Source organism: Bacillus rossius, chromosome 7, assembly GCF_032445375.1.
Source record: "Bacillus rossius redtenbacheri isolate Brsri chromosome 7, Brsri_v3, whole genome shotgun sequence".
NCBI classification, from domain to species: Eukaryota; Metazoa; Arthropoda; class Insecta; order Phasmatodea; family Bacillidae; genus Bacillus; species Bacillus rossius.
Genome location: NC_086335.1, coordinates 904,564 through 931,948, shown reverse-complemented (window position 1 = coordinate 931,948; position 27,385 = coordinate 904,564). Strand labels below are relative to the sequence as shown.

Here is a 27,385-nt window from a genome sequence, read left to right as displayed (position 1 = left end):
CAGTCTTGTTCACCCGTTCGACTAGATTTGGGCAAGGGTAATATGGGCTTGTGTGTACTTGCTTCACACCCCATTTAAAGCACATATCCGACATAGTTTTAGAAGTAAAGTAGGAAGCATTGTCTGAAATTAAGAGTTCTGAACTACCAAATATTTTCCAGGCTTCACGTTCTAGCTTTCCACTAATGGTACTGGCTTTCATATCCCTAAGAGGGAACAGAATGATGAACCTAGAGAACCCATCAACCAACAATAAGATGCAGTTATTTCCGCTACTGGATCGAGGAAGAGGTCCGAAGATGTCTATAAAGACTCTTTGCCATACCCGCTCTGGGATTTGTACAGAATAAGGGCCCATTCTGGAGTTCTGGGGCTGCTTAGCCAACTGACAGTGGGAACACTTTGCCACATACATTTTTATGTCCTCATGCATGCCAGCCCAATAGAATTCCCTACGAATCTTGGCCTCTGTTTTACTAACCCCCATATGGCCTCCGACCGGGGTGTCATGAAAATAGCGCAGAACCATCGCTCTCGCAGCTTTAGGAACCCAAGCAAATCTTCTACCTTGCTTGTTGACAAAATAAAGAATCTGTTTATATATGACAAAATTCTTACAAGTGCCTCCCTCACATTTCTGATGAAGCAAAACCCCTTCAGGATCATCTCTCTGCCACTCACCCAAATTAGTGAAAAACTCTGGAATAGATTGAAGAACTAAACAGGCCCCTATTGTTACTTTTCCTTGTACCTCAGATTCACCCTGACTATGCAATGATAAGACTTCCTCAGAAGGCTCACTCTCCCGCACCTCAAACTCACTTTGGTCATACATGCGCGACAGGGCATCTGCCACGTTATTATCTGCTCCTTTGACATGGACAATCTTAAAACGGAAACGGGTCAATCGCATAATCCACCTTCCTATTTTTCCTAACTGCCTAGGATGGGAGAAAACCCAAGTCAACGCTTGATTATCAGTTAGGAGGTCAAACTCATCATGTTCAATATAACAGGCAAAACGTTCAACTCCAAAAATACAAGCCAAGGCTTCCTTTTCATACGCGCTGTAGGCTTGTTCGTGGTCATTTAGGGTTCTACTCGCGTAGGCAATCGGACGCCGATTTCCCTCATCTCCCTGCAGAAGCACAGCACCTACCGCTAGACTACTGGCATCAACTTGCACAGTGAATCTCTCATTGAAATTGGGCAAAGCTAAAACAGGGGGATGGGAGATGGCCCATTTCAAGTCTGCAAAGGCAACTCGTTGTTCCTCACCCCAGTGAAAAATGCAGTTTTTCTTCTTAAGAGCGTTTAAGGGAGCACAGCGCTCAGCATAATTTGGCACAAATTTTGAGAAGTAACCCATCATTCCCAAAAAACGCATCACCCCCTTTACGTTTTTGGGTTCAGGAAAATTCACTATTGGGGAGATCTTCTCGGGATCCATAATCAACTTCCCTTCACACACCAGAAACCCTAAGAATTTGATTTGGTCACTGGCCCACACAATCTTTCCAGGGTTCACTGTGAGACCTGCCCAACGAAGTTTCTCCAAAACTAATTTGATGTGTTCCAAGTGTCCTTCAAAGGACTCAGAATAAATGAGGATATCATCCAGGAAGGATACCACAAATTTGAATTGAAAATCTTCCAACAGGGAACTTAGAATACGCGACAAACATTGTCCTCCAAAATTCACCCCGAAAGGCACGCGCTCCCACTGATAGTGTCCCCAAGGAGTCACGAAACCTGTGTACATCTTGCTGGATTCATCTAGTACACACTGATGAAAGGCGGAATTTAAATCCAGCACAGTAAAGAATTTGGCTTGACTCAGATACTGAAACAGAGTTTCGATATTAGGCATCGGAAATGGGTCTACTTTTACTTTCTGGTTCAGTTGGCGATAATCTAATACAAGTCTAAATTTTCCGGGCTCCTTCTTTTTCACCAAGAAAGCTGGCGAAGCATATGGGGAAAGAGTGTGCTTTATCACTCCTTGCTGTTCCAGCTCCTTTATAATTCCCCTAAAGGCATGAAGTTTGGGAGGAGAACACTGATATGGGCGGCATTTTATGGGTTCTTCGTCACTCACTTTTATTTTATAGGGCAATAGTTCACATTTACCCAAACGTTTGGTAACAACATCTCCAAACTCATCAATGAGTTCCTGTAATACCTTTTCCTGTTCCACATTTAATCCTTTCTCTCTTGCCTCAATACCAGAGTATGCTTTCACCCCATGCTTTAATTTCTTAGCTAGAGGAATTAAAACATTTTTGTCGAAACCAAAAATTAACCTATGCCCTGAGCAATCCACAAGAGCTCGCGATTCCTCAAGAAAGTTTAGCCCCAGCAACATATCACACAGAAGCCCAGGCAGAATCCAGAACTTTCTACTCCATGAAAACTTTCCTATTTTAAAATGTATTAACACATTAACCTTCACCTGAACACAACCACCATCTGCTACCTGTAAGCGGAAACCTTCTTCAACCATGATTTTATTTTTCAACTCTGGCATCTCCTTGACAACCTGGCTCACAAATTTCTGACTAACAAAACAATTGGTTGCCCCCGTATCAATCATGGCTTGTATAGTGATGTCACCAATATTCACATCAACCCAAAGGCTGCTTGTTTTCTTCCCTCCAGACCCATGCTTTATAATCGCAACATGCTGCTCATCCACCACACTAACATTGGCTGCCTCCGAACTGCTCCTTTTATCCCTATTATTTCTGCACTCCCTAGCAAAATGTCCATTCTTCCCACAATTATAACATTTACGCCCTATCGCACTATCACCCCTACATTTAGGAGCTATATGCCCCACTTTGCCACACTTGAAACAGACCACTGTTTTCCCACTATTTCCTGCCGGTTCTGAAACTTCCTTGACACCCAAACCAACTTCGCTTGATTTTCCATGAGACACTTGCACAAAATACTTTTGGCAAGCATACATAAGATTGTCAACCTGCATAGCCCAGGAATTTAACTCAATCTTAGTAGTTGGCAAGGTCAAAAAGGCACATTGTTGTCTCATGGCGGGGGCCATGTTTTCCAAGACCGAGATAAATTCATTATCGGAAAATTCCATCCCCAACGCATAAGCCGCCTCTCCAACATCTTGCACAAACTCTACCATCCTTTCCTTGGGCCTTTGAAAACGTTTAACAACATTGTTTATTAAATCCTCCTTTTCACGTGTGGGACAAAGCACCACCCAGAGCTGCTTCTTCACAGTAACCCAACTATCACCATTTTCTAGACCGGCCAGGAAAACCTCCAATGCCACCCCTGAGACTCGACATAACAACCCTTGAATGAGGTCCATATCTGACCGTAACAGTAGACTTCTTTTAACCCTGTCCACAGCAACGATAAAACTCAATAATTCGCAAGGTTCAAAAGATTTCAACATTGGCACAATATGCAGCGTAGACAACGCTAATCGACTTTTGAAATCAGTACTTTCCACAGTGCCCCCCACACTGCATGCCCCCTCCTGCACATCCCCTTTATTTCCTTTTAAGTACGCAAAAAACCGTTTCCTTAAGGTATCAATATCTTCAGTCTCTTCAACTGTGAGACCAGCAGCAATTAAGTTTGTTTTCAAGTCTGGTTTTGATAGTTTCTGAACCCACGCCGTCGGCATAATAAATGGTGATTTGTCACAACGATACTACCACCCAAGATAAACCGCAACTAACACCACTGCTCTCGCTGTAGCAGAGTGGCGCAGCCTGTACCCCCCTTAGACCCGAAAATTTGCGGAAGGCAGGATACAAAGAATAGACAGCGAAATAGTGAGTTAGTTATGTATTATTTGGTTCTTTATATGACCATAAGACAAATATAAGCAGAACATGCCAAACAATATATAAGGATATTAAATTTAACAATTAACAACAGGGTATATCAGGCTTCGCCCCTCTTGACTAGAAGTACATAACACTATAAAATAACAAGTATACCTATAACCCCCCCGGTGCACCACGGGTGTCGCACATGAACTAGATGCTGTTCTGACTTGGTTAACATCAAAAACCACCACAATAAATATAAAATACAATATTACTTGAAAAAAAAAAAACAATATCACTTAAAACTGCAACCGAAAATACATATATATATATATATATATATATATATATATATATATATATATATATATATATATATAAATATAAAATATTACCACCTTTCACAAAATAAATTAGGTGCTCGGTTCAGTTAATCTACTCATTCAATGTTTTTTTGGCAAAATAATTACTTGTTGACTCAAACTTTTCCAGTCCAATTCGAAAGTTCATAATCAGGCAGTAAAGAAAAAGTATGTATATACGATAAATGATTATAATAGTTCACAGCCAATTTTCTGCCTCACAAAATACCCTATCGAGCACCTGAGTACACACCTTTCGAAATTAACTTGATAAATACCTACATAAAAATTTATAATGTTATAAAAATTGCAACAAAAAATTACAATAAAATCTCATTAAAAAACAAATTTACCCAGTACGCATAACTCGCATAAAGGGTACAAAATATTAACAATTTCCCTCCCAAATAGGTAACCACTCAATTCCAGACTTGACGACGTAGTTACTTGCGGCTGTGTCTAATAAAAAAAATTGCTTCAAAAAATTACAGTTATATTCAAACGTTATCTCGAAGGTGAAAAATACCGGCGTAGCGTAGGCCACAAAGTCTACCCAGCGAAGGTCCACAGAAGGTCCGTCTGACGTAATATAGACGAAGACTAAATTTCAAAACTTACAGTTTATCTGTTGCCATCTACTTCCGGAGATATCCAATCAAGAAGCCTCGCAGACAAGCCTTAACAGGGTTGAAGAAGGATCAGCAGCACGCACGGCACCATTTGACGTCCACGACATTAGCGACTAGGCCCACTCTACAAAATTTTTAAATTCTCGATATACTAAAAATAAAATTTTTCTCCTCATCGGTAATAACTGCGTAGAACACTGCTGCACTCGAACATGGTATAACCGACGGAGCAAAACCTGCCGTAACTTAAGTTCTTATATTCCACCAAGGATTTACCGAACTTCCACACTAAGTTACAGCCATGAAATTCATTCCCGCAGCCACTCCATCGGCAGTAAAAGGTAACCCACTCAGGCCATGGCTCGTAGCAGACAGACCTTCCTCAGAGAAAACTCGTCAACAACTCAGCGCGCCACAGGTACCAACCTCAACCCACCAAAAGGAAAACACATGACAAACGCAAACACTGAGTACCGAAAAAAGCCGATCAGAGCCTCACGAAAGCACGAGCGGCTCTAGATCCTGACAATCTGAAACGTGCCCGCGCTCCTAGATCCACACCAGCCAAAACACCAAATCTGAGGGAACGGCTCGCGCCGCCACACGGCAAACGGTAAATAACACTGCGCCAGTACACAAAAATAACCCCCACCAAATGTGACGTGACACACACGTCACAAATGTAGCTGGGGAAAAACAGACCTCCGACGTAAAATAACACTCTCGGGCTTGACGTAATTATTTCTGCCACCAATCTCTTGCAGCATAACCCCGTTGCACAAGGGGAATCACAAGGGAAGTCACTCACGTATCGGCTCGTCGTCTCCGTTGGATTAGCGAATCCTCGCTAAACCCCACTGGTCCTCAAATTATGTTTGTTATACATATAGTATACTACAATATTAATGTTGATATAAGTGCATTTTAAAATATCAATGTTTCTGCTACATATAAATAACTAGACTTAAAAGCCTCAATGTATTTATAATTTAGCAGAACTAAGGAGTCGTCCTGTTTTTAATGAACACTCGAACTACTGATTGCTGAGTCTGTTGATAAAACAAAGAAAATTGCACATGTAATTTACTGCTGCACTTGTGAATGCACTTTATACTAATTTATAAATTCACTATTAATTGTTAGTTTAAAATTAAAAATAAATAACTTATTATTGGAAATTTGATGAAATAGTTTCAAAATGGTAAGTATTAGATTTCCCTTAGCGTTATTTCTCCAATATTTCTTATCACACTCCTAGTCCTATTCTCAATCCACGAGTGTCCTTGCTGTGTTGCAGCAGTTTTAAGTGTAATGATACCAAGTTTAAGCAGTGTCATGCCTAAACAATCTTTCCATATTAAAATTTCAAAAGGCTTACACAGGTAGGGGAACCTTAACCACCTTAACCACAAGGGAGGTATGACCCACCATGGAATTTACAATGCAAGTGCCATACTGAATTCCTACAGTAATGTTAGCCAAACTGAAGATATTTGGAGCGAAAATTCCCTGTAATAGTTAAACTGTGGTGTTAAGAAGAGTTCCCCATCTTTTAATGTAAGTTTCAGAAATAGTTGGTACGATAATAAAGTTTCTTTAGTCTAATGATATTTAAATCTTGAACAACCACAAAGTTTGATTCTATATTAGCTACAGTTTGAAGTATAAAACTTTTGAGCATGTTAAAGTTTTAATTGTTTTATTTGAGTTTAACAACAAAATGGACATTGACCATATGGTCAAGCATCCCCTAAAAAATTTAAAAATAAATATGTATACTAAACATTTATATTGTTGAGGTTACAGAAACATTCCCAAATTTTATATTATTTTAGGTTAGGTAGTTGTAAATGAGCCAAAATATAAATGATTTTAGATTGCATGGCTGTAAAACTTAGAATTTTTTATGTGGCAAACAATTATGTAATTTTTTCTTAGACAATTTTACAAAATTTATTCCTTGATGCCTATGTTGAAAATAAAGTTTTATATATATATATATATATATTAAACGTATTCAGAATGCCATTATTTTGGAAGCCTAAGGAAGGAACATTCGTTGGAAAGAATGCGTTCTTCAGTGTTCTGTGTGGTTCAGGAATGCTGCAGAGTTTTATCAGTAGCAAAAAAAAATATTCAATTTGGATTGTAAGACTTTAGATTGTTATGTAAAAAAGTATAATCAGAGTGAAAACAAAGATACTGTTAGTAAGGAACCTAACTAAAACACAGATCAAGAGTTTTCCAATGAATTGGAAAACTTGCTACATGAATACTTAATACACTGTCTGTCAAGTTCCAATATGGACTAACACCAAAAACAGTGTGTTTGTTTTTGTATCTGGCCAAGCCAATCATGTTAACACTTTCAAGCCGAGCTATCATGTTATTGTTTTGGCCTGACATCCCAGACATTTTTGTTATTTTCATTAAAATTTAAAAATTTTATTTTAAGAAAGAATTGAAATATCTTTACAGCTATCAAATCTTTGAGACTATATTTTGTGGGAAAAAAAAAAAAAAAAAAGGAATATCTCGTATGGGAGCGTTCAAGTATTACGTAACGAATTTGGGGGGAGGGGGGATCTTGTAAAACGTTACGATGCCTTACAGGGGGGGGAGGAAAAGGGGGGGGGGGGGGGGTTGACCTACGCGTTACGTCACAGTTTTTTTTTTTTTTTTTTTTTAAAAAACCCTTCAGAACACGGTCGCGTAGAGACAGATTCTTTCACGCATTTTAAAACTTTTTCTTCTCAAAATTTCAAACGGCATGATAACCTAATTTTTTTTTACCTTCACAAAATTGCTTCTGCTTGCTTTACATGATTAGTGAATATTGTTTTTTTTAACTCCAAACATAAAGCAATATATATATATATATATATATATATATATATTTATCAACAGCTGTGATAGTTTTTCTCGTCACTCCAGTAAAGTAGTTAAAACAAAAAATACCGCTATTCGGATGGCTTCGTTATACTTCGGTTGTCAACGTAGACTCCAATTCCCATATTAGAAATTATATAGGTATTGATATTCAAAATACACTGTTTTCTATGTGTGAGATTTTCTCTCATCACAACAGTAATGTTGGTCTAAAAGGTTAATAAAAATACTAGTGAATTTAAATCTCCCAAGTTGGCAACCCTTTTCGTTTATTTTTTAAGGAGGATTCCCGATTGAATTGTTCGTATTTTGTTCTCCCAAGATGGCAACCCTTTTCGTTTATGTGCTACAAGCACTCGACCGACTGTATGAAAATTGACAACTACGATGTCTCGGCGGAATATAGAAACCCTGAAGATAGCTTGCAGGATCTAGCAGAACCTAATATGGCGTGGTATAGCGCTCACGTCCGTGAATCGCAATATTTCTTGCAAGTTATTAAATGCGCGGATGAATCCTGCTGTTCCCACTTGAGGAGTGCATTAAAATCTGTCTTTCCAGAAACTTTCCTGCCGCCACCCTGCCCAATCCTTCAAACCGCAAACAAGCTCGTGGTACCTAGTCAGATAGACAAAGGATCATGCAAGTTTTCGCCTCTTCTTGTGAGGTTGTCTGTTGAACTGTCGCCTCCTCTAGAAGGGTTTAAGCAGATGCCTTACGATTTATTTTGCCCATCGGTACAATTCGACCTAAAGAACCGAGTATGTTCAACCTGTGGGATTTATTTTACATCCCACAAGAGTGTGCACATGCACAATCGTTACATGCATGGCAAGACTGCCCAAGACCTTTGTGAAAGTCGAAAACGGCCACAGCGACTTGCTGCAAGAAGGGCAAATGAGCTTCTCTGCATTGTGCGTCGCTGTGAAACATCGTCTGAGGATGCCGATTGGCTCAACGAAGATGAAGTTGATGCAAGTGGGTTAACAATTCCGGAACCCTCTTCGTCTGCTCTCCGGATGCCAGTAATGAAAGAATCTGAGTGGCTGGCAAACCCATGGACAGAGGAGCAGTAAAACTCCAATTGAATTGTTTTTTTTTTTACAATCTACTTATTTTAATTATGGCTAATTTTATTTTAAATGTTTTTCGTTCGATCGTATTCTTAAATACGATTATATTTTGACAAATATATTTTATTGCAGTTAGTTTTATGTTTGTAATTGCACGGCCTAAGGTAAAAATAATTATTAGAAATAAAATTTGTTATTTGATTTTAATAACTTTATTAGTAAAACGCTAAAATAGGAGAATGCATGAGAAGAACAATGGCGGATAAAGCAAAAAGTGTGTAAGGACAGAGCCAAGTCAGGAAAACGACGTAATTAAATGTATGATTGCTAAATGTATGATTGAGTAGGAAAAATTTATTAGGACAAAAAAACATTAGAAAGGTCTTGCTTTTAAAAACTAGACATTTCAAATGTTAATAAATAACATTAACGCGATTAAAACAATAACAAAGGTATTTTAGTGACTTATTCCGGTACGTTACGCCACTTAATTGTGACTTTTAGGTAGAAATGGTCACTTGGGGTTACGTAACGTTTTACTAGGGCGGAGAAGGGGGGGGGGGGGGGTAGTACAGAAAAACGTTACGGTGCGTTACATTGTGGGAAGGGGGGGTCAAAAATATCAAAAAATTGCATTACGTAATACTTGAACACTCCCTATTTTGAGAGTAGAATATTTTTATTTTATTTTGAAAAAGTACTTTTTTATATATCTATAGAAAACTCAGACATTATATAAGAATAAAATTAATTATTTATATCAATGTACATCTTTTTCTTATAAATATGAGACAGTTATTATATTGTAAAAAATTAAATCTTACATAAATATTTTACATATGACCTTTTATTTACACTGTAAGAAAATTATATTATTAGATATCAAATGCTTTAGAATTGATACTTTATAAAATAAAAATACAATAATTGCCTAGCGAATTGCAAACACTGTTTAGATCAAGTATAATAATTTAAAAAAAAAATTATTTTACATGTATCATAAATTTGTACACTGTAAAAATATACTTACATAACTATAATATACTCGTGAACCATTTTGTTCTCAATATAAAACCTTATCAGTTACTACTTGTAGGTAATGAACACTATTTGAGTGTATCAAACTCACACCTAATAAAATTATTTTACATGTAATTTTCTACACTGTAAAAAACACCTATTTATATAATTGAATAAAACTCTCAGACACTGATACTATCAATAAATAAATCAATTACTGCTTGGATGGTTATAAATACTGTTTACAGCAAAACACACTTTGTAAATGATGATAATAAAACACATGCAATGATCCAACATCTTTTTGCATGCCTTCTGAATTTCACACGTCCAAAAAGACATGTCTAATTTTATTTCACATAATTTCCCTTAGTGTGGTATAGCCTAAAGCAACCTGGGATACACAATGCCACCTTACACTGAGAGCTCCACCTGCATGTTTCTCTTCGTGTTGCTTTTCCTGTTTCTGCTTTTCCTTTTTCTGAACAGACTTTACAAATCCCTGTCGGCTGAGATTTTTTTTCTGTAGGAGGAATTTTGTCAGCGAAGTGCCTTCCTGAAAGCCTGTTTGTGTTCGAAGCACTGCCCACATCGTCATTTTCATTTACCGCTCCACCTTCTTTGACCAATTCTTCTACCAAATCTTGCATGAATGTTGCAAGATGGCAGCGCTTTCTGTCGTCTGCTCTTCGTCTCCTTGAACAAGATGAAAGCATTCACAATAGACATTACAAAGAGGTGGAAGAACAATTTTTTCCACCACTTTAGTTGTTTTCGCTTGAATGGGTAATATGCTATTACCTATTAACTGATCATTTCTGTCTACTCCAGTTTTGTGAAAATTGTAGTCCAGTATGGCATAGGGCTTTGATTTAGTCTGTTGGCCTACCTTTGTTCGAACAACTTTCTCAGTGCATGTTGCTTGATCAGCTGTTGACAAAACTAAAATATCTCTCGTGTCTTTCCATTTTATACAAAGGAGATGATTTCATCTCATATAAACCATTTCTTGTTTCTTTATTTTTTTCCTTACAATAGCATCTTTTGGCAGTTCTTTACGATTTGGCATGCATGCGCCTACAGCTTTAGTTTTACGTTGCCAGAGATAGTCAAAAACAACAGGCAAACTGTATAATCTATCCATATAGACAGTGTATCCCTTGTCAAAATAATCAGCTAATATTCTTTTCAAAAGTTAAATAATGCTATTATCTGCAGCACCTTTCCCAGTGTAGACTTCCATTTTTAGCACATAGCCTGTTGATGAATCACATACCCCAAATAACTTGATAACATATTTTTTGGGTTTGTTTTTCATGTACACACGGAATATGATGCGTCCTCTAAATCCACACATGCCTTCGTCCACTGTAAGGTTGGCATACGGAATGAAACTGGACGAGAAGGCTGTACAAAGGTGATCAAAATAAGGCCAAATTTTATGTAAGGGACCATGGTCAACTTCGTTCCGAGGTACACAAGTTCTATTGTCATTTATGTGAAGATTTGCCAAAATAGAACTAAAACGGTTGTGGCTCATGATGGATGGTGCAAACTGTGAGGATATGAATGCAGATTTTCATCAGTAGTCTCGTAGTCTTGGCTTTTTTACGAGACACACATGAATTATGATGGCAAAAAATAAATATATTTCTTGCAGTTTCGCCGGTACCCAAGAACTTCACATGCTATTTTTCTTCAATTTATTTGCACCCTTTGTCTTTCAACAATTCAAGCTGCATACTTGTTTTGTCTCGTGTTTGATTAGTTTTACTACGGGTGCTGGAAAGAAAATCAAAAAAGCAGTCAAGGGGTGTGGATGTTTCGTCAAGGGGTGCGGATGTTTCGTCAAGGGGTGCTGTGACACCACTGTGTTCCTCAAATGATGGCAGTGGTGGGGGAGTATCAATAGGTGACCACCCCAACTCAGCATCAGTGACCATTCCTGGTTCTTTACTGCGTTTTCTTTTACTCAGGTTTGTGCCAGAGGTGCCTGGAATATCTGGGTCAACAATGGTGTCGTTTTCATTTTCTAAACAGAAATTATCGGCAGGAGTTATTTATTTTATGTATGTAGCCTAAAGTGAGGATATGAATAAAGAAATATTGCTACTGAAATAGGCCTATACTTTTGGAAAATAATAATTATTCCTAACACTCACTGAATCTAGGCTTGAAACAAAATTGTAGTAATTATAATAACGTAAAATAATTGTTTCTTCCAAAATACCAATTACATAGCGTATTTTGGCATAGGCTCAAACGCAATGTCACTGCATCAGAGAAAAAAATTGAGAATTCAGCTATGTTGCTGGAATTATTTTATTACATTACATTTATTTTATATGATGCAAATTATTTACTTACTAACTTATCAGAACTCATTTCATACAATTCCTAAACTAATAACATTTTGTACAAATGCTTACCCTCTTTACAGAGCAGAAATGAAATAAATAATTTATCTTACCTTCATCAGTGCTGCTAGGATGAAAATCTGGGTCTACATCTGAATCGTCCTCTTACACTTCGCCATCCGAAGCATAATCGTAAATAAATTCAGCTGTCTTATCTGCACTATTATATTCATCTATTTTTCATCAGAAAAAAATTCCACCACTTGCCAATACAACTAAAATATGCGGGAAAATCATTTCACAGCGCATGTAAATAAACACCCGCTATTTAGTTACCAAAAGAAATACCAGATAGCAGTAGCGAACAATTCACGTTAGTAGAGAAAGAAAAACGAGTTACGAAGAAATGGAATATTTTACAGGCAATAAGTTCCTAAAAATCCAACAGATAGCAGCACTTATATAAAGAAAATATACAGTAGAGACCCAAGAAAAGGTACGAGAAGCTTTTGCTCGATAATCATTCGGCAGTTCAAATCAGTGCATTTAAATGTGTAAGCCCGAGCGTGCCTCGGGCTTGGGCCGTTCATTACTTAACCTAGGCCCGATACATACTCGGGCTTGGGCCGTTCATTACTTAACCTAGGCCCGATACATACTCGGGCTTGGGCCGTTCATTACTTAACCTAGGCCCGATACATACTCGGGCTTGGGCCGTTCATTACTTAACCTAGGCCCGATACATACTCGGGCTTGGGCCGTTCATTACTTAACCTAGGCCCGATACATACTCGGGCTTGGGCCGTTCATTACTTAACCTAGGCCCGATACATACTCGGGCTTGGGCCGTTCATTACTTAACCTAGGCCCGATACATACTCGGGCTTGGGCCGTTCATTACTTAACCTAGGCCCGATACATACTCGGGCTTGGGCCGTTCATTACTTAACCTAGGCCCGATACATACTCGGGCTTGGGCCGTTCATTACTTAACCTAGGCCCGATACATACTCGGGCTTGGGCCGTTCATTACTTAACCTAGGCCCGATACATACTCGGGCTTGGGCCGTTCATTACTTAACCTAGGCCCGATACATACTCGGGCTTGGGCCGTTCATTACTTAACCTAGGCCCGATACATACTCGGGCTTGGGCCGTTCATTACTTAACCTAGGCCCGATACATACTCGGGCTTGGGCCGTTCATTACTTAACCTAGGCCCGATACATACTCGGGCTTGGGCCGTTCATTACTTAACCTAGGCCCGATACATACTCGGGCTTGGGCCGTTCATTACTTAACCTAGGCCCGATACATACTCGGGCTTGGGCCGTTCATTACTTAACCTAGGCCCGATACATACTCGGGCTTGGGCCGTTCATTACTTAACCTAGGCCCGATACATACTCGGGCTTGGGCCGTTCATTACTTAACCTAGGCCCGATACATACTCGGGCTTGGGCCGTTCATTACTTAACCTAGGCCCGATACATACTCGGGCTTGGGCCGTTCATTACTTAACCTAGGCCCGATACATACTCGGGCTTGGGCCGTTCATTACTTAACCTAGGCCCGATACATACTCGGGCTTGGGCCGTTCATTACTTAACCTAGGCCCGATACATACTCGGGCTTGGGCCGTTCATTACTTAACCTAGGCCCGATACATACTCGGGCTTGGGCCGTTCATTACTTAACCTAGGCCCGATACATACTCGGGCTTGGGCCGTTCATTACTTAACCTAGGCCCGATACATACTCGGGCTTGGGCTTTAAAGTGTTAAAATGACTGACAGAAGGTACAAAACCAAAATGGCTACCTATTACTGGCTGAGAGGATTCATGCAAGAACATATCGCTTATCATTTAATATATGACGTAAGAGTTTTTAAAAATTTACAAGTATTACTTAAATATAAATTTGGCCCACAATCAATATTCAATGATAATGAGATTGAAATCAGCAATGTCCATAAACCATGCAATATTATAACAGAGAAAGGAGAAAAACCAGTTTCCAAAGTAACATCTGGTGAATGGGAAGTGCTTGCCACAGTATGATGTGCAGTTTCAACTATTGGAGTCCCAATCCCACCATTCTTTGAGGCTATGACGCATGGTACTTCATCTGTTCAACGGCCATTGGCCACCCCAAGTAGATGACCGGTATAGTTTTGAGAAATATTGGGAAAACTTTATTTAATTCTGCAAAATGTTCAACTGAGGAACCAGTTTTTGTAACACTGGACAATCATGATAGCACACACACCTACTGGCATCCAGAAATTTAAAGATTGTGGTATACCAATACTTTCACTTTCACCAAATGATAAGTCACAAATAACAACCACTTGACCAATCTGTTTTTTGTCTGTTTAAAAATTACAACAGGCTGCTGACAACTTAATGATAAATCACCCAGAACAAACAATGAAAATTTAAGACATTCCTGCTCTTACTGAACAGTCCTTGAGAACATTATTAAAGACTGTACTAGTACAACATACTTGCAGATTCAGACTTTCCAGGTGCCAACATGACTGACAAACCTCACTCTCAATCATCTGATAATGGTAATTCTTGTGCTCGTACTGTGGATGTGTCAGGCACAAGGCTCTCAAGCCAAGGTTAGTATTAGTCCACAAGCTTTACACCCACTTATAAGGCTGGTCCAAGAGGTGGACAAAGACCTGGTTGGCCTAAAATTTAAATTTTACACCAGTCATGAGGCAAACTGAAGATGCTTTTGCAGTAGAGCAAGAAAAAAAGAATAAAACAGAACAGGCCCGAGAGCAACTGTGTCATGGATTTGAAAGTGGTGATTTTGTATTGGTTAGATTTAGTTCATTAAGTATGATAACTCATTATGCTGGTAGAGTATTTTCAAAAGTAAATGAGTAAATGAGTATGATAAAAACTTTTTGCGGTGTACAGGATCAAGTCATTATTTTGTGTACCCACCTTGAAGAGACCTATTAATTCGGTAGTTCAAGAAGACATTGTGGTGAAGTTGCCATTACCTATGTCAAGTGGTGGTATAGAACGTGTAGTGTTAAATATCAAATTTTATTTGGATTCTTCATCCGTGGTCAATTTGTGGTAGACCTTTTTATGGGTGAACACTTAAAATATAATAATATGATTAATACAGAGTAGAACCCTAACATAACCGTTTTAACCTTGCTTGACGTAATGCAATAAATTCCAGTTGATTACAATGCGCCTACAATCTGCTTTCCGCAATTTACACTGTTTGTTTACGCTATACCTACACCTGTGTTTTGTCACGTACGTAAAATATCAAATCCAAAATGCTGTTGGGAACACCAGCACTGTAGCTCCTTGATTTTCCATATGCTCTTCCATTAAAAACAGTATTTGCAGGCTGAGAACACTGGTCTAATAATGGCAGACTTCCAGAAAATGTTAGCATGCGATGCTAGTGCCACAGTTTACCGTATTGGTCCGAAAATAGGCCAACCTTTTTTGCCAGTTTTGTCAACCTTGAAATCTAGAGTCGGCCTATAATGGGGCACTAGCCAAAATAGTATAATTAATTAAACACATACATTTCAAGGAGAATCACTTATGGCATAAAAATGTTATCAGATATACAATTCATTGACCTAAAATTACACCGTACTTACGTGGAATTAGTCATTTTCCCAACTTAGAAATTTAGTAAACACACTTAACCCCAATAACGTATAATATTTTAAGTTAAGTACATACATAGATAGATGTGGTCACTTGTAGCACATAGCTTTTAAAAGCTCAGTCTGGTTATTTTTGAAGTGTATTAAACAGCCTGCGGTAATTTTATTTGCTTGTAAAATGTGGTATTTACAGTAAACAATTAGTAAAAACAGCAATTTTGCCGTAAGGTTATTTACCGTAGTATGATTTATTTACTATTCTACCACAGGAAAATCAAAATGGCACCAGTGTTGGCAACTTGTAGTTGCGACACGAATAAACAAATACCGGTACATACCAACAGTAACAAGAACAATAAAATCTATTTGCAATATTGGCTGTTTTATGGTTGATTCATACACGTTTTACATGAAACCATTTTGGGGTTTTTTACGTCAAAATTAAACGTACCGGTAAATGTTTTTACGTCACAATTTCTATGAACTTAGAAAATGTAGCCATTGCCGTATAAAATGTTGGCACCACTTCAAAAGAATGTGAAGGTAAATGGAAACATAGCTTATATATATTTATACATTTTGGTAAGTAAGAATAACACATTTTGTCAGTTCAATAAATACTAACTCAGTTGAAGTGTTAGTGTGGTAATATGCTGCTGATAATCATTTTAGTTAGTTAAAATTTATTTTTCCCTGATTTTGAGTGTGCTGTATCAGGAGTCGGCCTATTATCGAGGTCAGCCTATTTTCGGACCAATACAGTATATTTATGGTATTCATCTTTGTCTACGTCCGTTAAAAATAACGTGGTCAGTAACAAATTTAAATGTCAATAAGTGTAAAATTTTGTATTTTACTGTGAGAAATTAACTGAATTTTTATCTTTACTAATTTTATCAAGATGGCAGCTTTTAAAAGATGGAAAACATTTCCAATTGATGAAAAACTAAACAATTTAAGTTCCTGGATGAGCACAAAAGTACTCCTTTTTGACTCTCTGTGGAGTTAGATGTACACTTTTAAAATCTGAACACAATTGTGAAAATTTGCGAAATCATTGAAGGAAATACAGCTTAGAATGGCGTTTAAGTAGTGTATCTTTATTAATATTCTTAACCTGTAAATGACTGATGTTAAAGTATAACTCCAATTATCCATACTCTTAACCATCTGGATAGCCAATTATCTGAATTACTTTGAGAAGAAAAAAAACTTAATTTTATTCAAGCAACAAGTTATGTAGTTTCGTTCGACAGTTATTACGTTACTAGTTGTTACTGTACGATCAGTAATGCGCTCTTTGTTGAACTCTTCTTACAGAGACTGTACTGTAGCGGCTACTGCATATGTAGATGAGTCATCAATCAAGTGAGCACCTTTGTTGCTGTCAGTCTGTGTCCTTCACCCAGTCTGGTCGCTATTCGTTCCGTACTCCGTGTACGTGTATGATTTGTGCAGGGGTTTTATTTTTATGTGCAAAATGTGATCAAAGAAATGTGTTGTGTCATCGTTGGTAGACAAACTAAAAATCCTTGAACAAGTGGATACAGAACAGACTGGCAAGCAGTTAGCTGAGCAGTTTGACATTAGAACATCAACAATTTCGGAAATAATAATAAAAAATCTTCAATTTTAAACTTTGAGTCGGTCTATGAGAATGGAGATGGTAGTTAATTTAGAAAAGCGATGAAAACAGCAGAAAACGAAGTTCCTGAAGAGGCTTATTCAAGTGGTTTTTGAAGCAGTGTGCATTGAGCAACTTTCTTTCATGGCCGATTACTTTTGAAAAAGCAAAAATGTTAGTTGGGAAAATTGACACCTTGTCTTCATTTAAAGCAAGTAATGGGTGAGTATGGAACTTCAAGGCAAGACACAGTATTAAAGATTGGATATAAATTGCAAGAAACTTTCAGCAGACCCTAAAGCAGCAGAAAAATTCCTTTGCCTAAATCCACTTTAGCTTCTAAAAGGGAAAGTAGTATGCCTAGTCATGAGATTTGTAAAGACCGTGTTACTGTGCTGCATTGTGCTAACTCTATAGAAAAACATAAATGCCCCCGGGCTTTCAAAAATGTAAAATTACTTGGCATATTTTACAAAAATCAACCAAAGGCTTGGATGACAGCTGCTTTATTTACTGAATGGTATAATTCAATTTTCATACCTAAAGTAAATAATATCAGAAGGCTATAGAAAAAGAAGGCAGTAAGGTTATGTTGATTCTGGATAATGCACCCACCCAACCACCCCGCAGAAAGCCGTTTTAAAACCCTTTTCCTGCCACCAAACGTTACTAGACAATGGCCTAATCAGTTAATGAAACTATGGCAGAAGCATAATATTTGATAAAAATACACACATTAAAAAGAGCTTGGAACAAACTAAAAGGCATTCCAACTAAGGAGAAAGTACAGAAAGAAAAAGAACATATGTGAAATTGAAGGTAAAGAAAGAGAAGTAGAAGATAAGGGCAACATGTCACCTGAGAACATAAGAAACATTCTCTTAAAAATATCTGGTTTCTCCGAATGCAGTGCAGAATACGTAGGTAATTGGTTTGCTTGTGGTTATTCGGAGCTAATTCTGGGTGTCACTCAATGGAAGAAACTGATGACCAAGAGGATGACGTGATTACTGAACCAGACACGGGACCATCAGCTAGTGAGGCGTGTCTAGAGACTGTGTCATCATGGATGGAGCGGTAGTCTGAATGTGACTACACCCAGCTGTTCACAGTCAAGCGGGTACAGGACTTGGCCCTACGGAAGGGACTAAACAGCTGAATCTTACTGAAATGTTTAAGTAAGTACCGTCAGTTGGGGTAACATTGGCCCTTTAAGGGTAACTTTGGCCCAAGACAAAAAAAATGTAACATATGTATCATCACATCTACGTAATAAATATTTTGAAGAGTTGTAACATGGTTTAACATTTTTTTTGTCTTGGGCCAAAGTTACCCTCAAAGGGCCAATGTTACCCCAACTGACGGTACTGAACTTTAAAATATGTAAACAATAATTAATTTTTTTGTTATTAAAGTAAATACAGTACCTAAATTTTTACTGTACATATCATATACAATTATTTTGCCTTTGTTAAAAGATATTACTATCTATTTTCCATTACTATCCAATTATACGTGGATATTTGGTTATCCTGATATGGTGCTGAATCAGTGCGGGCACTGCTTAGCGTTCCTTTCCCTCCCCACCGTTCCCCCTTCCTACCCCCCCTCTTCAACCCTTCCCCGCCGCGCCACCAGCGCACTCTGCCGTGTATTGTTCCCGGCCTATATAACCTCGGCACCCGGGCTATTTGCCGCAGTCTTCCGGTCGTTTGACACGAGGACTGTCACTTGGGGCTGGCGTCGCGTTGGTATGTACTCGGCTGTGAAACTTAACGTCTGTAATTTTCAGTAATTAGTATGATTTCTTGTTCTTGCTTGCGCGTTGTGGCCGCGCTTTCACTTTTGGATTTTTGTCATGTTTAGTAATGTTCGTAATCTCTTTTGGACCCTTCAGGTCAGTGCTTAATTGGATTCTTTGCCTTAGTTTCTCTTGCTCACGCCGAGTACTACCGGTAGTTTATGTAACAGTGTTATTCTGCGGTTGTATATGGGCATGCCATGATGGCTTTGGACACTTCTTGTCAAGCCGCGTCGTAACGGTAATAGTAATTGTATGTAACTGTAAGTGTAATCTCTTTCTTTCTTTCTTGTTGTTGCCTAGCGGCCCATATGATTGTGCTAAGTTAAACGCGTCGTCAGCTTGCCCCATTTATCTCAACTTTATTTTAAACTTGTCTCTGTGTGTATGATTCCCACGGGATGTTTCGCTCCGAATCCATAAATGTTATGTGCATTGTATGCTACATTTGTTAATAAATTACACTGCTTGTTAATTGGTATATGGACTTTGCTTTTTGTGCAGCACCAGCAAATATCTGCCGTTAGTCTTACCGGAAAGACTCCTGTTATTTCTCTTTTTTTTTTAGTTTTATCCCAGTAGGTGCGGCTACAGTGCAGTCCCAATTAATCCGGATTATTGGAGTTCTACTGTACTTTGATAAATTATGAAAGTACATATGTACATATACTGTACCATGTATGCTTACCTATACTCTATACAGAATGTAAATATAGGACTTTAATGTTAATTGTTCTATTTAGTTACTTAAACCACAATTATATGTATATCAGAATATGGTAGGTCTATGCTAAGGTCGTATATCACTGTTTTCTAAAAAAAAAAAAAAAATTTTCATACACCCTTGAATAGTGTAACATGGTGGTTCTACTGTATAACATTTGGTTTAATGTGGATTTTGCTAAAACATTACCTATATATCTTGTACATGTACCACGTAAACTTTAATGCCTTAGAGATTTGTTACGCAAAACATATTTCATACACTGTATTGTAGTTATAATTTTATTATAATATTAACTTGATATAAATACACACATTGATATCACTGACGTACAATAAAGTCATTATTTCTTATTATTTGCCAACTTGTGTCAAGCCTCTGTTACGGTTGAACAAACCACCCACACACGGTAAGCTTCACAATGATGCACTTAGTAAAACAATATAAAAAATAAGTAGTATTTAAATTGTCTATGGAGAAGGAAAGGTTATTATTTTGGTTCCGTGTAAACTAAGTTACAGAACTGTTGTATTTGAAATCCCTAGGAAAAAAAATTATTATTATTTTTTTATTTTATTTAAAGACATAGTCAAAGCAGCTCGGTTCGAGAATACATTATTCTTGCCATCATCTTAGCTGTTTCCTGCACGAGAGTAACTGTTCTGATGGACACTAACACACGATGTGTACATACAAAGCCATAGGTGAAGGACTAGAACACGGCGACGAGCAGCAACACGGCGTAGAGAATGGCGCACGGGTAGGCGAACAGCGCGGTCTGCGCGGGCTCGCCGGCGATGGTCGCCAGCTGGCGCGCCGCGCCCCAGCTGCTCCAGGCCACGGCGAGCGGGGCCAGCAGCACGCCCACGGGCCCGCGCAGGGGCACCAGCGTGCCCAGGCCGCACAGCGCCACCAGCGGAGGCAGGCAGTAGCCCAGCGCGGACACCACGGCCGCGACGGGCGGCGGGGCACGCCCCATGAGTCTCAGCAGCGCGTACACGCCACAGCAGCCCGCCACCACCAGTCCGTACATGACGTCGAGGCGCGCCGAGGCGCCCCCTCCCCCCAGCAGCACGCACCCTGCCATCGCCAGGCAGAAGGCGAGCGGGCCGGCGAGCTCCGCGGTGAGAGCTGCCTCTGCCAGCCCGGCCCCGGGGTGCAGCACGGCCAGGGCCTTGTGCGCGATGAGCGCCGTGTCGACGCCCAGTTCCTCCAGCAGCGGCGGCTCCGCCTGCACCGCCCGCACGTCACCCTCTGGCACCCTCTGGCAGTCTTCACGCTCACTGCAACGTGCCTCTGCCAGCACACCACTGTCCACCGAGGTTACTCAGCAACGTCTTACACAAAGAATATTGAGATGTTCTCACGTTCTTATGATGATGTTTTCATTAAATTAATTCAGAAACTTCCCAAAAACAGATTTCTAAAATTTTTATTTGCACATGGTTGCCAACTTAGTATTCAGGAATCTGAACTATCATATAAAAATATCTTCCAAATAAGTGTGCTACATGTACCTATTTCCAGTCCATTTTTTTTGTGTGATTTTCTTAATTATAAACAAAACTATCTGTAGTATTTACTCGTTATATTTACATCATTGCAACCCTTTCAGATAAATTCAGTTCCAATATATTGTGAAAATAACTGATACTTGCTTTATCACCACCATAACGTTGTAGGAAAAAACAAATACTTTAGATTTATCTAATATTATAAAAAAATAAAAATAAATAACGTCAACAAAATGTTTATTGAAACTTTCAATATTCTTCAAAATTCACATAAATTGGAAAACAAATTGATGCAGAAACAGTCTTGGCCCCAGACGGAACAAACTGACAATATCTATTTTTTTCTAAAACAGTCTTTGTTATGATATATTTATTTCTAAGAATCTTTGGAAAACCACCGGATCAAGTAGCATCTAGTATACAAATAAATTAATAAACTGTATGGCAGCTACAACAAAACCAGGGTAATCTTTCATGGAAAACAGATATGGCTATGGTATTAAACCATGACACAAATTTAAGTCACTGTAAATTTACATTAAACGTAATATTAACAATAATTTTCACCAACCATTAAGCCGAAAATATCATTTTTCATATGCAGCTACTCAAATATAACCTCAACTTGAAATAATTAATACAGGAAGAATCACCAGTTCAAATGTAATGCACTTTTACAGAATGATTAAAAACATGAAACATGAAATAATGAAACAAATTTTGGATTTTTTTTTAAAAGGAAAATTAGGGTAAATATGTAGTGTACGGATTAGCGCCAAAAAAAAATTGTACAAATATAAAATAACTTTCATTATATGCTCTTTTACGTCCTCTTTTCATAACCGCCTGCGGGGATAAGAAATTCCAAATACTTTAGGAGATATCGAATTTTTTAATTTTCATATTTGGGCAATATTTGTTAAAAAAAAATTTAAAATTCCTTTATTCTGTGCTCTTTAACTTCCTCTTTTCATTAAACCCGGCGGAGATTATAAATTCCAAATACTTTAGGAGATATGGAATTTTTTAATTTTCATGCTGTGCACTGATGCGGCGTTAAGCGGGAAGCCTATGATGCACTCATCCTTCTGGACATACCCGAATACTCACGTTGGCAAGCCTTCTTTTCTTAAAATTAGCAAGAAGTAATTAAAAATACTTTAAAACATTGTGGATGGTTGGTTATATTAGGTAAGTATAGCTACATTAAAAAATTGGTTGTCTGTAAAGTCGGTTTACGGACGATAGTTTAACGTGACGTCATAACAAAACATTGATGAAATGATTGATCCAGAAGAAAAGGAAATATCATATTCGGCCTGAGACTGAGCCTTAATAGGTTTTTGCAACCAAAACATTTAGGCATTAAAAATATTATATTATTTGAGGAAGAATATTTTTTTAAAATTTTTCTATCTTTTGTATGATAAAATCTACCTCGGCATACTTTTATGAATAAAATTGAATAATTTTTATTGAATTATCACTATTTTGTATGGATACAAAGGAGTGAAATGAAATATACAATTTACTTAATTAATAAATTTACTTTTATTTGCATTCATTATTCAAATATATTTATTACTTTTGAAATGTTACGTGCGCCGTATTTATTTTTACAGGTACAAAAAATTTTTTTGCACCTGCCGGGATTCGAACCGACAACCTTACAAATAGAAGATAACGCCGCTGATCGCTCACCCACGAGGCCATATTCAATTATTAGTTGTTTCAGATGTTATACATATATAAATTTATAAAATTTTTGTTATAACTCGATTTTATAACAAATACGCATCCCAAATACACCAAACTTATTTATAATGTATTACAATATTTTTTAAAACATTGTGCAAAAGATCCCAGTTGTAATTTGAATTATTATGTGTAACTGTAAAACACCATTGTTCGTTCAAAACTTATTTGAATATTCAACATTACTTTTAAATAACTGTACCGATTGTGCTGAAAATCGGTGGACAATCGTTAAATTAAATAATATTAATAATTAAAATGACGAAAATATGATTGAAAAGTCAAATCGATGGTCGTTCCAATCGAGTGGAAGAGAGATGCCACGCATGCATAGGCCCTACAATGAGCATGAAGAGAGATGCCACGCATGCGTACAATGAGCAAATAGGACACATCCGTAGTGGGACACTTTTTCGTGCGTGCAGCCGGCGTTCATCGATTTATTAGACGTTGCCACGTCAAAAACTGTAAAATCATTTTATGGCTGCTTAGCAAATAACTTTTTAATATGTAGCTATCCAGCGCTAGGAAACCGTTTACATGATTTCACAGTATTTTTAATGTAGCTATCCCAACCAAATCAACCATCCAAAATGTTTTAAAGTATTTATAATGTAGCTAACATAACCTAATTGACCATTAGTTTTCATGAGTTGCATATTTATTTACAATAAACAAAAAAAACAAAAAACAGAAGATGCACGATTGGGCGTTTGCCTCTCGTCTGTTGAAAGAAGGCTTGCCAACGTGAGTATTCGGGTATGTCCAGAAGGATGAGTGAATCGCAGGCTTCCCGCGTTCACAATTGTTGCTTGTTTACAAGTATGATTTTTTTTTCCTGATGTAGTTGAACGACTACATCACGTAAAAAGAAAATTACGTGAGTTCCTACTGTTCATCCTTTTTCCCGGTTTGTTAGGTCAGGTCAGCTACATTATAAATACTTTAAAACTAAACAACCATTAAAATTAATTTTATTATTTTTAATGTCCGTTTAATTTGAAGTATTTATAATGTAACTAACCTTACCTAATGGAAAATTTCTGTTATTTAGGCATTCACGCACACACGGCAAAATATAAAATGGCACCTATTGAATGATTACACAGGGCTTGTATTGCAAAATAAGAACGGCGATATCTTCAAAAGTAATTGGAATTTTTTATCTCCGCAGGCGGTTATGAAAAGAGGACGTAAAAGAGCATATAATGAAAGTTATTTTATATTTGTACGATTTTTTTTGGCGCTAATCCGTACACTACATATTTACCAAAATTAGTAATATTTGTCATTTCACATTTACGTCAGCATTCTCGATTGTAAATGAGTAATTTAGCTATCATTTCAAGTGGTTAAAACAATATCACTAAATTAAAGATACCTGCAGCAACAAAAGGATGCCGTACCTAATATGATATAAACGGCACGTCAGACAGGGCAGGTTGCAGTGAACTCGAACACCGCTAAAATCACTAGTAAAAACTGTACATTTACCTCTTCCGGTAACCACTGCTGCGACGGCGGCTCCAACCAAGACATTCTTCTTACGGTATTTTCAATTCACTGTTACGCACTTTCTTCAACTCGAGGATCACCAAAAAGACTCAACGCAAGGTTTACCTTTTACGTAACACATAACCCACCAGAACTTATTTCGCTTACGTACAACACCAAAGAATTCAAGATATAAACAAACTATTACCACGACAAAACATACAGCTGACAGCCAGACGCACGCGTATAATTACGCTGCGCTATTGTCGTCAGTACCAACGGAAGCAACTATATACGCGGAATACGGCCACTAAAAAAAAAAAAAAAAAAAAAACCGTGTGGTAGAGAAATGCCAATACCAAAAATTAAGTTTTGAAACATGAGGAAACATAGAAATTTATAAACAAACAAAAAAAATTCACCAAAGCAGTATTTTACGAACATTCATAGCTTATAATTTTTGGAATTGTGTCCATTTTTGCCAATGTTCGAATTATTTTGGTACCAATGAAATTAGAATGGCTTCTAAAGTATAGCCCATGGGGAGGAAACTGGAATAGGAAATTGTTGCACAGGCTTTTTTTTTTTGTTAGTTCGTCATTCGCCATGATACAGGTGACCGCGCTAAAAGCAATATCACACAATCACACTAAGGGCCGGTATTATGACCTCCGGCTAAATCTTCGGGTTATCTAGCCTTCTGGTTAGGCTAGCCCCTGGTTAACGAACGAGGGGTGTATTATGACCAATACTAAGGGCCGGTTTCACAAAGTCTTGTTATCGTCCGGTTATCTTCTGATTAAAATTTAAGTGCTGGTTAGCAGAATTACCTGTTTCTCAATGTAGGGTTAACAGTAATCGGCCGATTAACTGATGGTAACCAATGGTTAAGTTAAACACAAGAAGAGGTTTATTTATTTATTTATTTATTTATTTATTTGGTTGCCTCCTGTTTTCTCCAGTACATACTAGAAGGGAGTTGTCAATATACAAAATAGAAACAAAAAATTAAAACATATAGACAAACACAAATCTTAAATACAAAACGTAACCACACTCCTGGATACTACAATCTTTGTCTTGGCAATATTATTTAGGTTGCTGATACATCCTAACCACCATACTTGCTGAAATACAAAAATCAACATATTTATATGCTTATACCCTAAGGTATTCTTCAACTGAATAAAAGGATTTTTTTTACCAAATATTTCTTTAGTTCTTGTTTAAACCTTTTTAAATGGACAATTTCCTTAATTTCAATTGGTAATTTATTAATTAGTTTGATACTACTGTAGTAGGGTCCTTGTGAAAATAGTTTTGTTCTGATTAGTTGGCTACTGCTGATAGTTTTGAGGTTATGTATATTTTTGAAGCTGTTTGAAACCACATAGTGTGCAAAACAGAGATAATTGATTGAAGTGCCGCAGTGATGATGGCGAATGAATTGAACATTTTGTTTGAAGATGATGATGCAGAAATTGTTTATTATTTAAATAGACCACGAATATTTCTAGTAAGGCCAAATCACTTTCAAATGAATGACAGTGAATTTGCAATGAGGTTTCGGCTTAGCAAAAATACGGTCCTAGCACTGTTGCTTTGTGCCATATTTTTTGTATATTAAGCGCCCCATGCTTTTTTCTCATTTATACTAGTATTTCTTATATACTATTGTCATAAATTAAATTTTAAAATTATTTTTTACTTTATAGTTTGATAATCTTTAAAAGCATGTTTCTTTAGTTTTTTAAACTATATTTATTTTTAACTTTTTACTTTGATATTCTTTAAAAGCATGTTTTTTTAGTTTTTTAAACTATAGTTATGTATAATTATCATAGGTAAATGAGTTACCGACACTACCTATTACCATCTGAGATATTTGGAGTTGCAACGTCACAAAGAAATGGTAAAGTCTCTCCGAATCATTTACAGTTAGATGTATGGATATAATCTTAGAATTTACCGGGAAAAAAAACATTTTTTTTTTTCTTCGGCGTGGCCGGGAGTAGAACCCACGATCGCTGAATCCGAAAGCTGACGTCACAGAAGTCGCTCGCCTTAGACCGCTCGGCTAACGAACATAATGAAATTGGTGGGACATTTTACAGTGATGAGGCACTCACTCTTAGTCGAAAGAGTTACAGACGGACAGACAAACAAACATACAGGTGAAGCTAATATAAAGCATGTAAAATAGAAAGACAGTTGAAAGTGTTTGACATTGTTTTAGGTAAAATTTTCCACTAAAGATATAAGTAATTCCGTTTCCGAAGCAAGAAAATTTCCGGATCGTGGCCGCTTATTTTCGTCCATATTGATGTTTGTTTACAATTTTCTCTAACCGAACCTTAAGGTGGGTTTACGATTGAAAATTAAGAATTAAGACTTAAGACTCAGTCGTGTACTTACCATATGACTCTATGTAAACTAGTGGAATGGTTTATGATTGTCGTGTGTGAATTTTGACGGGTCGTGTGCGAACCATATGATGACTTAAGACTTAACAGAAATGGTTATATTTTATATTTTTCGTTAAGACCTAAGGGAAGCGACCAATCACAACAAACCAGAACCTTACAACCGGAAGTTTATGTCTTATTATTGGACCGAGCGAGGCAGTATTTTGGGTTAGAATTTGTATATTTGTCATTTGTAATCATCATCCATTT

General features: G+C 37.5%; 2 protein-coding genes across 5 annotated transcripts in view; both read right to left on the bottom strand.

The window, feature by feature from the left end:
* Positions 1-27,385, bottom strand: part of LOC134533631 (CCR4-NOT transcription complex subunit 6-like) — a 515,868-nt gene that overhangs the window by 51,567 nt on the left and 436,916 nt on the right. The gene's annotated exons all lie outside the window — the stretch shown is intronic.
* Positions 20,215-25,012, bottom strand: LOC134533633 (protein YIPF5-like). Its single transcript, XM_063371132.1, has 2 exons — positions 24,711-25,012; positions 20,215-21,178 (listed from the first exon to the last, which is right to left on the bottom strand). The coding sequence occupies exons 1-2, from the start codon at positions 24,753-24,755 to the stop codon at positions 20,660-20,662; spliced, it is 564 nt and encodes a 187-aa protein (XP_063227202.1). The 5' UTR covers positions 24,756-25,012; the 3' UTR covers positions 20,215-20,659.

Excerpts from the sequence above, each read along its gene's own strand:
- LOC134533633 (XM_063371132.1), bottom strand. The coding sequence starts at position 24,755 with ATGTCTTGGTTGGAGCCGCCGTCGCAGCAGTGGTTACCGGAAGAG. Across the intron at positions 21,179-24,710 it reads AGCAGTGGTTACCGGAAGAG|GCGGAGCCGCCGCTGCTGGA; the intron begins GTAAATGTACAG and ends CGGGCGGTGCAG.